This window comes from Centruroides sculpturatus, unplaced genomic scaffold, assembly GCF_000671375.1.
Source record: "Centruroides sculpturatus isolate CEXI.00-Female unplaced genomic scaffold, Cexi_2.0 scaffold918, whole genome shotgun sequence".
In the NCBI taxonomy this organism is placed as follows: domain Eukaryota; kingdom Metazoa; phylum Arthropoda; class Arachnida; order Scorpiones; family Buthidae; genus Centruroides; species Centruroides sculpturatus.
The window spans coordinates 92,934-109,855 of NW_019385109.1; the positions used below are offsets into that span (position 1 = coordinate 92,934).

The 16,922-nt window shown below is 31.5% G+C and overlaps 1 protein-coding gene across 2 annotated transcripts in view; it reads left to right on the forward strand.

Annotated features, from left to right (window-relative positions):
* LOC111634864 overlaps positions 1–10,198 on the forward strand; it is a 21,029-nt gene extending 10,831 nt beyond the window's left edge. Inside the window, exons 1-6 of one of the 2 annotated variants that reach the window (XM_023379706.1) lie at positions 5,694–5,807; positions 8,427–8,522; positions 8,645–8,718; positions 9,629–9,706; positions 9,915–9,983; positions 10,060–10,198. In XM_023379706.1, coding sequence (XP_023235474.1) covers positions 8,432–8,522; positions 8,645–8,718; positions 9,629–9,706; positions 9,915–9,983; positions 10,060–10,104 — 357 coding nt within the window. In that variant the 5' untranslated portion in view covers positions 5,694–5,807; positions 8,427–8,431 and the 3' untranslated portion in view covers positions 10,105–10,198. Of the gene's footprint in view, positions 1–5,693; positions 5,808–8,426; positions 8,523–8,644; positions 8,719–9,628; positions 9,707–9,914; positions 9,984–10,059 lie in introns of those variants that run through there. The other variant, XM_023379705.1, reaches the window with a different exon arrangement.
* The last annotated feature ends 6,724 nt before the right edge of the window (positions 10,199–16,922 follow it).

Below are 16,922 nucleotides of genomic sequence, written 5' to 3' on the forward strand. Positions count from 1 at the left end.
AATGGATGGAACATTCGCAGATGGTACCGTCAGTTTGTTGACACAGGTTGTGTATGTAAAGGAAAGAGTCCTGGCCGACCTCGTGTATCTGAAGAAAATGTCGCACGGATTCAAGCTGCTTACCAACGTAGCCCTTCAAAATCAACACGTCGTGCCAGTCGGGAATTGCAGCTGCCTAAAACAACAGTTTGGCGTGTTTTGAGACGCAGGTTAGTTATGAAGCCCGGACCGAACTCCCGCCCGGACCCCGGTTCCCGGACACCCGGACGGAACTCCCGCCCGGACGGAACTCCCGCAGGAATTTGAGTATCGGTGTGATATTGTTCGTGTCGCTGGTGGAGAACATATTGAACACCTGTAATCTAAACTAGAGAGTTTCATAAATATGTGTCCCAAGTTCCATAGTTGTATGTCTTAAAGTTTATTAAATATATCAGTTTGAAATACGTATATTCTTTTTGGTCCACCCTGTATTGTAAAGAAACAGACGATTTTAATCCAAAAATTATTTAATTATTCAATTTTTTAGCAAGTGATGTAGAATTTACATATATTTGTCTTCTTAATAGCATATCTTAAGGTAAGTTTGTTCTTCCACGGCATCTTCTACCATCAACAGCTTAATACGTTTGTAAATTTTATAAAAATTAATTTTCCGAGCTGCTTTCGAATTTACATAAGCCACTACATCCCTCGACAAAAATATGAGGTAGTCCTATCGTACGGTAGGAGACACAACGCTAATTAAAAATTATTATTAAACATCGTATAAATATTAAAAATAGTTTAATTTGTTTATTTACCTTCGCTAGTAACCCTTCATATTAAATGAATCCGCCATTTTTTCACCAAATTTCCCGTGAGTCAATGCGCGACGTTCACTGAGTCACGTGATGTTGTGAACGTGCGCCGCAACGATTCTTCTTGGAGTTAAAACGTAAACCGTGTACTTCCGAATTTCTGCCGCCACCTCTCTATTGAAGAGTTACAGCAGGTTTCTGGTAAGATCCTTACCAACGACGACCTTCAAGAACTGGCAGAACAAAAAATTCATGTAGAACTGGAAAACAGTTTTTCTGAAAACGAGAACCCAAAGAACTTGATATAAAGATTTCCTTATTAAAAATTTGGTAACGATAACCGAAATCGCTGATCAAATTGTAGCGAATGATCCAGATTTTGAAATGAGTGCAAAAGAGAAACGAGTCGTTTTGAATGCGATCATCTACTACCGACATTTGCTTAAGGAAAGAAAAAAAATCGACAAATGAAACTATAGGACTTTATTGCAAAAATCAAGAATTTCAGAAAAGCCAGGACCTTTTTCACAAAAATGAACTTTGCATTTTTGTGTGCATATGTTTATGTATTATTTAACATATATTATACAAATTAATCTAAAAATAAAATTAAAGTAAAATTTGTTTATTTCGGTCGAGTGATCCCCTATCCCTATTTACTCTGTGTTAAAATTACCTCGTTTAACGCTGTTTCGTTTAGCGCTCTGTCGTCCAGGAACGCATACCCCACATTAAGGGGGTGTTACTGTATTATTTAATTAGATATAATTGTCATCGTAACATTTTTACGTGTAATGCCAAGTTGGGGTTTTAAGGGAACACGTCAATTTAGTCATTCCAACAACACACAAAGAATTTTTTCTTGTAATACACACAGAACNTTTCCCCTGAATTTGAGTCTATACTCCTTTGAGAGCCAACTCCAGCTTTATTTAGTATACCTTCCTCATCACACATTTCTAAGTATTTGAAAATATTTCTTTTCCACTAAAAATTAAAATATGTATAAAGGTTTACGGCCTTGTGAAACTTCTTTTTTGAGTTGATGCAGTTGAAATAAATAAAAAAATAAATCATTTTAAAAATTTTCGGTTTTGTGTACACGTTTATTGGGCCGCATTCAAACTTCCTTTGGGCCACATGCGGCCCGCGGGCCGCGGGTTGGACACCCCTGACCTAATCGATACAGCAAGACTAGGAGATGTAGACGAGCAGGATAGTAGAGAGGTTGCGGCCGTCGTATTCAGCCCAAAACGTGGATGGCGGACGGTCGAGCGCCACCATCTGGCAATTCTAGACGGTCGATAATGGCGTTTGCATCGTCTAGCATGGCGAGTAGAAGATCTGTTTAAACTTCATTTTTTGTGTTTGGAGTTAAAATTATGACCTATTTTATTAAAATAATGATTATTTAAGCATTTACGAATAATACAGGGTGGACCAAAAAGAATATACGTATTTCAAACTGATATATTTAGTAAACTATCGATAGTAGCGGTGTGCTGCGGGTATCGGAGGAACGAGTGCATTGTCTAGTTTGTCCCCCTGATGTCAGTTGTGCTTGGTTGTTGTTGTAAAATGGCTACGCCACAGCACAAAAGCTTTTGTATTCTTGAGCTTGCGAAGTGTAATTCCGTGATTACAGTGCAAAGACGTTTCNTCGCTTACAGAATTGTTCGTTCTCGAAATCCGTTCGATCGATTTTGATTAAACTTTGCCATTTTCCATTAATTGCCATGAGGAATCAAAAAATGGGACGAGGGTCCGTTTAAATGTTAAAAATAAGGGTTCATGACTTGGTGTTTGATATATAGATAGGTTAAAGTGACAATGTCTAAGCTCTCTGATTCGACTGAGCGCGTCTAATGAAATTTTAGTTCTAGGGGTCAAAAATAAAAACAGCATCGCTTGCGCCTAATGGAAAATAGGCCCGAAAAAGGAACGAAACACAAGAACAATGCAATCTCCATCGATTGCTTTTGTTCTTGTACTGATTGTCTGTGTTATCAGGTACGAGATATCAGATACTAGGATAGCTTTTCCCGTGTAGGGGTGTCTCGAAAGCACAAAAGTATACCGGTATTACAAGAGGATTCAAAGTATCGAAGGTATTGGTCTTGAAATATTGATACCGGCCAGTATCTGTATCGAGTATCGAAACCGATAATCTTTCCGGCTGTCTGTGTTCAGTCTGCCGAGTCGCCTTTCAGTTGTTTTTACTTCTGAGAAGGTACTGTACATCTATTCCTCTTCTTGCTAATTGAATACATTCCAAAGAACGCCGTGTAAAAGAAAAATCTCGTAGGATCTACAACTTCGATGTAACGAAAAAGTAAGCAATATATAAAAGAAACACGAGCTTTATTGTTCTAACATAATTTATCATTAACATTATTTGTAGTAAATGAAAGTCATCAGAGTTTCATGATTATGTAAAATTGCAGACCTAAATACTTTGGATTCATGATAATAATTTATTAGGGTCTTTGTCTGGTTTTTAATAATTAATATAACTTTCTGATGTGTAGTGTATCAGACTTGCTTGAAGTTCTATTTCAGCATTTTTACCTCATGAATCATTGGGCGTGTTGTTTGATAAGGAATATTTAATATAGCTGAATAAGCAAACCAATGACAGTCTATTTGAAATCGTGCATTGCGAGTGATTCGGAGAAATTTGTGAGATTTTGATAGAGTAAATATTTATAAAAAATGATATTTTAATTTAAAAATTTGTAATAGTTTAGTATTACAATAATAGGGATTATAATATAATTATTAATATGATTATTTTAAAGATAGGAAACGTTTAATAGTTCTTACATCATACATACCTAAGATCGAACTGTTTCTTTTACGTATCGTAGAAAAGTCCCGATTAAACACTTGTTTCATGAAAATTTTTTTTCTACATACAGAGGGTTAACGAGTTGTCTCTTTGGAGATCGATAATGAACTACTTACAAAATATAATGAAGATAAACGTAATTAAATATCAAATTATTAATGTAATGTAAGATAAAATGGTAGTCATAATCCTCCAAGTCAATTTTGCAGTTATTCATTACAGTTATTCATTAGACTCTACGTATAAATGGACATCGAATAGACTTTTTTAAGCATACATTGCTTAATAAATTCTAGTTTATAATTTGCCCTTACTATCTTCAAAACAAACATTGGAAATTTTTCAAGACGGATTCGTTCAAATTTGAATTCACGTAACATATGTAATTTTAACACTCTTTTATAATCCTGTAACTTTTACTTATGCTGTTTTTAACGTAGGTTTATATGCACTTTTATGATCGAAATTATTCGAAGAATCATCCGCTGAAATTTTTCGCATAAAATACGAATCACCTTGTTTTAGTATTTTCACCCGGAAAATTTATCACACGATGTATCTTAAAAAATTGTGGTTTTCGAAATATTATAATGCCCGTTTACGATCAAACAATTTCTATTATTGACTACTTTGGAAAATCCGATAATCCGGAATTATTCGAAAATCAAAATCAACGGATACCGGATTAACGAATTTCTGCTGCTGTTTTATATAACTTCAAATTTTAAAACTTTGTTTAAATATAATTTTTATTATTTATATATTAATGATAAAAAATTTTAAATATTTAAANTAATCCCTTATCCCTATTTACTCTGTGTTAAAATTACCTCGTTTAACGCTGTTTCGTTTAGCGCTCTGTCGTCCAGGAACGCATACCCCACATTAAGGGGGTGTTACTGTATTATTTAATTAGATATAATTGTCATCGTAACATTTTTACGTGTAATGCCAAGTTGGGGTTTTAAGGGAACACGTCAATTTAGTCATTCCAACAACACACAAAGAATTTTTTCTTGTAATACACAAAGAACGTTCGAAAGAAGTGGCTGCATCGATACTCAGGTATGAAATTTCATAAATGATTTCTAATTTATTGCTAAACTAAACAGAATTCTCTTCAACGTTTCTTGCTGTGTAAAAACTAAAATCCTTTGATCGAAGATAATTAATTGCTGAAAAATTGTTCTTGGCATAATTTTGTAAAGAATCAAAGCATTTTTGCACGAATATCGGGACTTTAGGTGATGTGATAAAGTGGGTGAATTTTACGGTTATCCAATATAAAATCATTCTGTTAAAGCTTTGAAAAATATTAATGAATCATTTAAGTACACAAGAAACAAGGGTAGACTCGGATGAAGACCTTCAAATACTAATTTAAACAACGGTATAAAGAATAAAAACGTTTAGTTTGATGGACTTGTATGATGGAAACTAAACGAAAGTTTTAATTGAGACGGTGCGTTAACGACTTCTCTTCTATGTCGCTTACAGAATTGTTCGTTCTCGAAATCCGTTCGATCGATTTTGATTAAACTTTGCCATTTTCCATTAATTGCCATGAGGAATCAAAAAATGGGACGAGGGTCCGTTTAAATGTTAAAAATAAGGGTTCATGACTTGGTGTTTGATATATAGATAGGTTAAAGTGACAATGTCTAAGCTCTCTGATTCGACTGAGCGCGTCTAATGAAATTTTAGTTCTAGGGGTCAAAAATAAAAACAGCATCGCTTGCGCCTAATGGAAAATAGGCCCGAAAAAGGAACGAAACACAAGAACAATGCAATCTCCATCGATTGCTTTTGTTCTTATACTGATTGTCTGTGTTATCAGGTACGAGATATCAGATACTAGGATAGCTTTTCCCGTGTAGGGGTGTCTCGAAAGCACAAAAGTATACCGGTATTACAAGAGGTTTCAAAGTATCGAAGGTATCGGTCTTGAAATATTGATACCGGCCAGTATCTGTATCGAGTATCGAAACCGATAATCTTTCCGGCTGTCTGTGTTCAGTCTGCCGAGTCGCCTTTCAGTTGTTTTTACTTCTGAGAAGGTACTGTACATCTATTCCTCTTCTTGCTAATTGAATACATTCCAAAGAACGCCGTGTAAAAGAAAAATCTCGTAGGATCTACAACTTCGATGTAACGAAAAAGTAAGCAATATATAAAAGAAACACGAGCTTTATTGTTCTAACATAATTTATCATTAACATTATTTGTAGTAAATGAAAGTCATCAGAGTTTCATGATTATGTAAAATTGTAGCTCTAAATATTTCGAATTCATGATAATACTTTATTAGGGTTTTTATCTGATTTTTAATAATTAATATAACTTTTTGATGTGTAGTGTATCAGACTTGCTTGAAATTCTATTTTAGCATCTTTATCTCATGAATCATTGGGCGTGTTGTTTGATAAGTAACCTTTAATATAGCTGAATAAGCAAATCAATGACAGTCTATTTGAAATCGTGCATTGCGAGAGGTTCGGAGAAATTTGTGAGATTTTGATATAAAGTAAATATTTATAAAAAATGATATTTTAATTAAAAAATTTGTAATATTTTAGTATTACAATAATAGAGATTATAACATAATTATTAATGTGATTATTTTAAAGATAGGAAACGTTTAATGGTTCTTACATCATACATACCTAAGATCGGACTGTTCCTTTTACGTATCGTAGAAAAGTCCCGATTAAACACTTTTGTTTCATGAAAATTTTTTCTCTACATACANGCAGGCCTGGCCTTGAGGAAATTCAGAATTTCCTATGCAAAATTTCCAGGCATGCGCGGTTAATCCTCAAAGGATTTCCTTAACGTGTGTGGCCACTTTAGTTAATTCAATGGAATGATGTGATGCAGTGGTCAGAAGCTCTGTTTACGCCACAAAATACTAATATTTTGTCCTAAAAATACTGTACAAATCTGCATACTTTCTTTGGTAGCTGTACTTTTGTCACAGTGTAAAATATAAAAACTTCGTGTTTTCTTTTGTAAATCAGATTTAAAATAAAATTTATTTGAGTTAATTGAGAATTTCGACTCTTTTTTGTGCTCTTTACATCTATCCCAATACTAATCATGTAGTAGGTGGGAACAAAACTTTGCTTAAATTTTTTAAATTTTATTTAAATCTACTTTTTGTTATGTATATTTTAATAATAAAATATTTAAATATTTAAACGCTAAAAAATGAAAAAACATTTGAAAGTGCAAAACAACATTGCTACATCAAGAATACAAAACCGCAACAAATACCTAGTTTAATTTACTTTATATAGAATGAAATATTAGGAAGCAACATATAGTTTTATATTTATTCTTTTCATAAAACACGTAATACGATCCAATGTTATAATTTATAAATTAAAATATACAGAAATTCTTGGAAGATTTTCTATCGTATAAAAACAACCTGCCACTAAATTAAAAGGAAAAAAACACAATTAAGGTAAGTGTATATAATGAAAATACTGCAATTTCTGTAACAGGTATATATACTCCTCAGAAATGAAATCGGAACATTACAAAGAAATGCGCATAGCCATATGCATATTGCAGGACTGGAGGAGCAAACGATTAAGTTTGAGTCATTGGTACTTATTAGTGATGTAACGAATATTCGGTTAATATTCGGTATTCGGCCTATTCGGCCTATTTTTCACTATTTGGCCGAATACCGAATACCTAGAAACAGGAGTAAGAAATAACAACAACACAGTAAATTAATCATTTTGGTATTTAGATTTAATGTTATCGGGTTAGTGTTGTTTGTTTATATTTACTTATAACTTATAACATGCACAAAATAAAAAAATAATTATATTAGTCACAAGTATTCACAATTTATAATTACAAAGATCAGCACATGTACTGTACAGTACACATCTATTCGTTCGAAAGTCGTCGCACATATCTGAGGATCTGACCCTGCCTATCCTTCTTCTTAAGCACTCATCTTTGCTCTTTCCTTTCTCTTTCCTCTATCTCTCTAGTCCACGTATGCCTATGCATACATCATAATACGTGCTCACGATACTTTAGATTCGTCACTTTTCCATCATAGTTTTTCCATTTTATAATTATGTGGCTCATAGCATGGTGATAACGGAGAAAAAAGACAGATAGGACGTCGTTATATGTCACAGTTATGATTTCACAGATTCGAGACAGCTTGGTAGCCCGAACGGTCCCAGGCTTTCGCCCGTGCACGCTAAGTGACTTTCATTACAAGCATTTAGCTTTCCGAAGTCTATGACAACAATTGTTTGGCATTGACGGCAGCGAATTTTGCGCCAATAAGCTGCCTCGACTTGTTCGATTATGTTATCGACTCAATTTCATATTTATTTTCACATTTTCACTTCGCGGTCCTTCTCTGTTCTTTTTCCGTTATTTACACGTATAGGTCATTTCATTGTTATCCACTTTTGATATCATCATTTATCACATACTGCCATGACGCTCTTGTCTGTATGTTACAACTGTCAAGAATTAACGCGATTGGCGAAGCGTAGTGACAGCGGGCCAATAGAGAGCAGGGTCCTTGCCATAATGTGGTTTGGGCGCCAATTTTCATACGTGCATTAAATATTTCATATTTGTTCGGAGATTAATAAATTAACACCATTTCACATGAAATAATAATTACTCTCTTTCGAAAAGTACATATATTTGAATTACATTTTTGAGAGAAATATTCATAAATTTTTGAAAATTCGTAAAGTATCTAAATATCGATTTACATAAGGTCTATTTTACAGTCGAAATGAAGATCTTCATTTTATTCTTTTGCACATTGTTAATCTGCAAAATTGCCTGCAGACCTAATTCGAAACGTCTTTCAAAAGAAGTTTGCGGTAAGCTATATAAATTATTTATTCATGAATCTTATTAACATAAAGCTGGTTTATAAATATGTTAGAAATATTTCTTAATTTTAAATTTTAAAAAGTTGTAATCTTATAAAATATGGTTGCAGATTATTCTGAATCCCGCAAATCTCAGATTTATAGCTGCATCGAAAAGGAGATTCCTGATTATTTCAGAAATAAAGTATTTTGAATTTTTTAAATACCGTTGTTAAGATTTCTAAGTTTTTAAAAAATAAACTTTAATTAACCGTGGTTACTTTCTGAGACTGCAGGGGAAACTTTTTGACGTTACTCTAGAACTACTCCTTTCGGATAGGGCAAATTTATATCCATTGCAAAACTTAATTGCGGATAAGATACTGATTACCTGTACAATGATGTTACCTAAGGCTATAGCTAGATAAGGACGCGATATTATGCTTTATTGTGTTCTTTCTGATAAATAAAAAATCAAGTAGTTTATGAGGTATATGATACTTTTTTCGGTAGTGAAAAAACAAAAACAAATTATGGGTTATCATATTGTCAAGAAGTTTAGATTTATATTTCTAGTAATAATAAAAAGTAAGATTTATGGTGTTTTGAACGATTAAAAAAATTGTTTGCTTTACAAAATTAATAATTTAAAAATAATAATTTAAAAATAATTTAAAAATTTCTAATTAAGGATTTTTTTTTTACTTTTATTTTCCTATAATCAATTACAGCGAAATAATATGGAGACATAGAGTTCATTATAGATTTGTGAAACAAGCAAGCCGTCATGAAGTTATCTCAAGCGACGGAATAAAATTATGACAAACATTTTTCATAATACTATATTTATAAAATAACAAATTAACAATTAACATCTCTATGTGTAAAGAGAGGAAAATGTTAAATATTCGTAAAATTTGACATACAGTATTTCATTTAATAATCCATTAATAAGAACAACAAAACGCGAAAAGTCTCACAAAGTATTTCGGTTTACCGATGTATTTATGATATTAGGCCTATATTTATAGAATATGTAATTATATATAATATATTTATAATATTTCATTTATTATTCATATATATATTTAATATTAATGATTTTCTCTACTTAGATTAAAAGTTTTATTCGGTGTTTAGGAAAAAATTCTCTTCTTGAAATTATAAACATGATTTGTGAATCAAACAAACCGGTAAGCTTAAATATAGAAAAGCATACTTAATGTAGATTACTGATTTTGAATGTAATTTCAGTCATACCTCTGAACAATAGCCATTGATAAGAACATACAAAAAAAGGCCATTTTTTGTTTTCTTATCATTAAGATGTTGTTGTTATTGGAGGTTCGACTATTATTCGGTTTGTGAACTTTACAGTACTGTATATATTTATTCCAATAGGAGGAACTGAAAGCACACTGTCCTCGATGCTTTTCTATTTTGAATTTGAATAACGAAGTCGAGCATGAAGTAAGTGATAAAATATTTAATACTTTGTCAATTTTAAATTTATAAAATATACAACAATTACAATTTATTATTTCAGACTGCAGCCGATTACGTAGCAAAGTGTATGTTCGATGACGAATAAAAAAAAGCTTTATTGAATATAATATATTAAAATACTAGAATAAATAGAACAAGATATTATAAGAAGAACTATATTCTGGAGAATTAAATAAATTATAAAAAAAAAATAGAAAATGTAACAAAACAGAATAAAAATGACAAAAATCTATTTAAGAAAATGAAAACCAATCGATCTTATTTAAATTCATTTAAGAAAATTAAGACAAATCGACAGTTATTTTGAGGCAAATTAACCAATGACTTTTGCTTGGCACATTGGAAAACCCCAGTACGTGTTTTGTGCTAGCTTAGAATGTGATGCTTGTATTGTAGAGAATGGCGCAATTTCGTTGGCCAGTTAAACAGAAATTTTCGTTTTTCAACAGAAAATTGTTGTTGAAATAAATTTATCTGCAGGTGATGAATCAAGAAATTAAAATTGTTTTCTAATATTAATTGTAACGTTCCATTAACAGCCAAATATATAATAGTAATCAGCCAACCAATGAAACTTTGCCAAAAATCAATTAAACCCTTTAACCGAGACCCTTGAAAAAACTAAAAAACATAATTTGTGATTGCTGATAACTTTGTAGCAAAGTAATTACTTTATTCTCTTATACTTAGGAAAAATATGAGGCCATTGATCAACAAATCAATATTTTTATATTTTTGGACTCAAGATTTTGAATACATATTCAAAAACGTTTTGGATTTTCTAGCATATAAGTATATTATCGTGTGTTTGTTTGTGGGCATGTGTTACTTGTGTGTGTTTGAAGAAGCAAATTTTTTCGTGCACTTTGAAGCTTAATAACTCCTGTGCTTTTTGTTGAAAATTTGAAATTTTGAAAGGACTGCCCTTCAAAATTTGACTTAGGGGAAAATGTTTCTAGAAATTTTTATTATAGGCCTAATTAGACCATTGGTTCGTGAGATGCTAAGCAGATAGGTGGCCGTATCTCAAAAAGCTTTCAAGTTACGCCATACACAAATTTTTAAACTGCTTTTAACATGCTGGTTTTTGCTATTAGAATGACATATTTCGCTGATATGACAGAAAGAGTGCATGTTGCAGGAAAGAGATTAATAAAGATAATACGAACAAAAGCAGTCGTCTACAAGTTTTGGGTGAGAGCGCACTGTACTTCCTCAAAATTTTAATTACATTTGTTCAAACCATATTGAAATATGTAAAGAACAAACTAACTAACTAACTAAATTTCTTAATACTCGTATATTTGATTCTTTTTATAATAAACACCTAAAATATTGGTATTAATTAAACTCCCACAAAACTCGTTAATTAGTTAATTTATATTTATTTAATAAGGAACAAAAATATTTGGAAGGAGAGGAGAATACAGTTATCAATAACAATAAAGAAAATACGTCAACAATAACAATTATTTGTAAATTTTCCACGGTTACAGAAGTCCATAATTTATAGTGTTTAAGAACACAAAAATAACAAATAGTAATAATATTTAATTAGATATGACTATCGTCGTAACATTTGACAATGATTTGTACGTGTAATGCCAAGTTGGCGGTCCACGGTTTATCGAACCGCCCGCAGAACTCCCTCCAGGCTTTATGTCTCTTTTGGATAATTAAGGTTTTATAGTTATTAATTAATTAATTTTTAAACTTGTTGATATAGGCAGGACTAAGGGTGTTGCGAAGGTCACCGTCGTGTTGTTTTTGGTATGCCGTTCTTAACTTTCTAGCCTCTTTCCTTACTGTTGCGAGCTCTCTGTCCCACCATGATACTAAAGTTCTAGCTTTTGTTTGGTGGGAGGGGTTGCGTTAGCAGATTTTTACGCAATTGTTTAGGTGAATGATGCACTTATCAATGTCTTTTTTGTACATTTCTGTTACAGGCTTTCCAGGAGCATTTAAATTGTTCACGAAAGGCGTTTCAGTTAGTTTTGGTGACATAATTGTCGGTGTGGACAGATTTGCCAGTAGCTTTGGGATATTTGAGGCAGTAAATGCAAAGATCGCCAGTCGCCTCTTCTGTATCTAACAAGTGCTGGAATCGCTTCATTCCTTCCAGCTCCTCTTTAATTCTGTTGCGTTACGACAAAGTCGCGCGATCTCCTAGTTAATTAATAAAGTTACGCATCTGTAACCAATTTATTTAATACTTTTAAACATAGTAAAAACAAATGTTTTCCTCATTACTAAATTACTGTGATAGTAATTCTCCGTATTCGATCTATCTACATTTATATAAATTGAGGTAATTTAGCCATTAACCAGAATTTAGAGATAATGTAGAGATTTGCAAGATTTTATTAAATAACCAAGACTAGTCAACCAAGTCATCGCTATCATTTTTCATTATACTTATAGAAGATAGAACTCCGCGTTTATTTGGAGCCAAATAATTTTTGATATTACCTATTTCACATAATATCATGTTTTAACATTCAAATATAATATATATCATATAGTTAATCGTTTAAGGTCAACTTTGAACTGACGTTAAAGTACGTTTACGTAATTCTAAGAGGATTGTGATTTATATATAGGGGAGACCGGGGCAAGATCGGCATGTTAAGCTTTACTTAAATTTTGTGTAATAAATACTGCTGTAAACTGAAAAAAAAGCTTTGCATATTGTCTATTGGAATGTTTTCTTACTATAGAACTGGTTAAAATCAGTTTGGAAATAAAAATAATTAAAATAATTACAACTTTACAAGAAGAGAGAAATTGACGAAGTTGCCCCGGGTATAGGGGCAAGATCGGCAACTTCTCTCTTTTTGTAAAGTTGTAATTATTTTAATTATTTTTATTAAAGTTGCCCCTGGTATAGGGGCAACAGTAATGGGGCAAGATAGGCACGTATATAAAATTATGTTATTAACAATGTATAAGTTGGAATTCACTATTAAAACAAAGAAATACAAATCCAACACCCATTTAATATTATTACAACGAAATGCAAGTTCAAAGACATATATACATGAATAACAAATGCAAACATGTTTTCATTTATCATCTGTTTGATTTTTATCCTTTGCTTCTAATGTGGCTTTATGTTGCCGATCTTACCCCGCTAGTCATGATTTCGAAACATTAAGTACAACCCTGAGAACAGAATGCCAAGCCACGATCTGGCCACGTGAATAAGTTGAAGTTACATCCTTCTAACAGGAAAAGTAACTTTCGTTATCATGGAATTATAACAAAACCTGCCAATTCAATATAAATGGAAAAAAAATATTATATGGAATTGAACGAAAATGAAAATTTGCTTGATAATTCAACTACGCTTGTTGGAGAACAATAAAAACACTACACTCAACAAGCCACCAATAAAACTCAACTGTCTAACCTATAACCAAAGTCTCCTTTTAATTTGATTTTAAAAAAAAGCGCTTGACAAACTTGCCCCGTATGCCGAAGTTGCCCCGGTCTCCCCTACTGCATTTTGTCTAATTGTGATAGGCAATATACGGACATAAACGTGCACTAAAAAAGTCGAAATGAATCCAATCGAAAAATATTAAATAAATACATAATTAGAGGTTTAACGCTCTTTGTATAGATTAACTATTGGAAACTCAATATTAGCTATCATTCTTACTTTATTGATATTTTATATCAATTCCTAAGTGCATATTAATATTAGCAAAAATCCTATCCAAATATTTACGAAGTTAAAGTTTTTCTTCATATTGTTACTACACAGTATATATGGCTGCTTTATTACAAAAATCTTATATCATAGAAAATGCGTGATTTCATTAAAATAGTTTTTTTTTAAATTAATATTTTAGCTATTCTTTACAAATAATTTATATATTACCTCGTATGGCAAAATGATAACTACGTCATTTATCGGATGATTTACTTGATAGTTAATATGAAATGAGACATAACTTAATATCTATCTGCTTGCAGAGTATTGAAGATTAATGATCAAATTCTTCTTAAATTTTATAATTAAGCATTTATCATTAATGGTGTAAATTTATTAAATCAGAAAAAATTTATACATTCTTATTGTATAAAAATTTAAATATCGTGTCCTAAATAAAACAATACGTTTCAAATTCGCTGTGAAACGATAGTTTGTATTTAAGTTAATGTGTATTTAGTTTAATATTTCAACTCCCCAAAACACATAAAAATAACAAATTTTTCGATAAAGTTGACATCTTTATTCGGTAGATTCATTTTTGATCTTCAATAATATATTTTTCAATAACGATAAACGGTAAATAAAATTAGTTCTGAATGACGGCCGAATAACCGATCGGTTAAGATGGCAACCTATCGTTGTGAGAGGACACGAGACCGAATTCGTCCGAATTCGGAGTTAACCCGTTTGAATATATTGCGGACCATCACTCGTAAACCCTATTGTGGACCTGGCCGAACTAATAATGGGATTACTAAAAAAGGTCTCCTCTGTACACATAAAGCGAAGAGAGTAAAAAGTTAGTTAATTTCGAATGACTTTTCTACCATGTTTTTTCTTTCAATTTCTGTGTTTTATCAGATTCTAGTAATCAGATATAACCTATATTCTTTTTGTTAACTTACTCAGTCTGGTTGTCTGTTGTATTTCCACATAAAATCATGTAGTTCAATTTTTATCTAATTCCCGATAAATTTTCAACAGAGAAGAATTTCGATTATTCAATCTTTTACATATAAAAAATATATAAAACTAAAAGTATATTTTTAATGTTTTAGGTCGCTTACTTCTCTGAGAGTACAAAAGGTACAAATTAATAAAAAGCACAACATAAAAAATAAAAAAATAATTCAAATATCTATTATGGTAGCTGTTTATTCGTTCATACATATATATGTCTCTTTAATTTGAAAAATAACTTTAAAAAACGATTTTTATTTACATAAATGGACTAAAAACTAAAAATTAACTGTTTTCAGCTTTCACAGAATTCTTGGTATTACCAAGCATCGGTAAAAAATAAAAGCATCGGTGTTCAAGTAAATTCTATAAAAATTGATAGAAAGTTTAACAAAGAGTATTTTTAAACATGAGCATTCCACAAATTTATTTTTGGTCGCGTAATATCAAGAATGCTATGAAAGCTAAAAACAATGATTTTTTTACCTTTTAAGTGCTTTTATAAAAAGTATTTCATTAAAATTTTGAAATAAAAATATTTTATAATTCTTTATTTTTCAAATATTTATTTTAATAAATGAATTTAGTTGCCTTACAGTCCTTAAACTTACAATATTATAAATTGTCTACTTGGATATAACTTACACAAATCTGCAATTAAAAAACCTACAATGATTTTTTATACATTTTCTTACAGATTTGAAATCTGTAAGAAAATGTATAAAAATTGGTAAAAACAAAAAAAAATACCAAAAAATTCCATCTTGTCAATTTTTTTTGTTACACTCAAGTTTTTCTTTGTATTTAGCGTAAAATTTCTAGTTAACTTAAAATTTAGTATTCTTTTTTTTTATTTAAAAAATGGTCTTAAAACGAAGACTTCTTATATTAATTCTATCAATTATAGCCGGACTTGGTAATAAATAAATAAAAATGTTAATGGTTAAAGAGAGTAGTGGTAGGGGGAGTGGATTAAGTAGTTTTAGCATTAGGAGGAAGGTCGCATGATCGTATAGAAACGGGTTAAAAGTTGATCGTGAGTAATATTATTGGTGAGGTTGAGCATGTTTCGACATGTTATTTGGGATAGTAGGAATAAGTATAAACAACCTGCTGTTGGATTAGATCGTGTTTCAACAAGCTAAATAAGTTCAGTATCTCGCTGGCCATCTAATGCCACACTTGGTTTATATCCAGCATTCGAATGCTACTGTGTTTGTATTTTTATTTCTGGAATGTGGCTCGCAGAGGTTGTGTAATTTCTCCCGACAGCTTCTGTTATGTTTGTGGTGAATACACAGTGAAAAGTCAACAAAGAAACATAAGTGAGTTTGTGAAGAAAGTTTAATTTGCATATTTCAAATTCAAACTTGGAGATCGAGACAAAGCAGATTTCTGGAAACAATAGGAGAAAAGGAAAAAGAAGCATGGGACTCATTCAAGAATGTAGTGCTTAAGTTTTTGGGGAATACTAAGGACCCTGACTACAAAACCATTGTACAACGCATGCTGGCAGCAGCGTATGAAGCTCAAGGATGCGAGATGAGCTTAAAAGTTCATTTCTTACACTCCCATATTGACTATTTTCCCGAAAACTTGGGAGCCTACAATGAAGAACAGGGTGAAAGATTTCACCAGGATGTCCGTGATATCGAGAGACGTGAAAAGGAAAATGGGATGTCAATATGTTAGCTGACTACTGTTGGATGCTCAATCGAGAAACCAGAGAAGGAAATCGGAAACGAGTTTGGAGAAGCATCAAAAAGAAGAAGAAAAGGTTTCATAAGAAAAAAGAGTAAACATAAAATTGTGTTTAAATATCAGAAACAATTTGTTGATAAGTTGTAAGAAAATATAACATATTTAGTTCATTGTAATAAATAAGAGTTTTTATCACAAATTTGTTTTTATTTTGCAAAAATCCTTTACGTGATGGGATGTAACGGAAGTCATTTTTAGAATCTACGATATTTAAAACATATAATTCAGCAAAAATATTCCATGCAGCTGGAAAAAATTTTTTTTGCAGACCTGTGTTATTAATAGGACTTTATACCGGTGTATTGGTTATCGACACAAAAGTGAGTTCAGAATCAGAAAAAACAAAAATTCTTCATTTTATCACCTGAATTAATTTTTCAGAGTTCTATTAATAGCTTATGTCCAAGTAGACTATAATAGTATTTATTTTAATACAGTATTTTAAATATCGTAATATTTATACA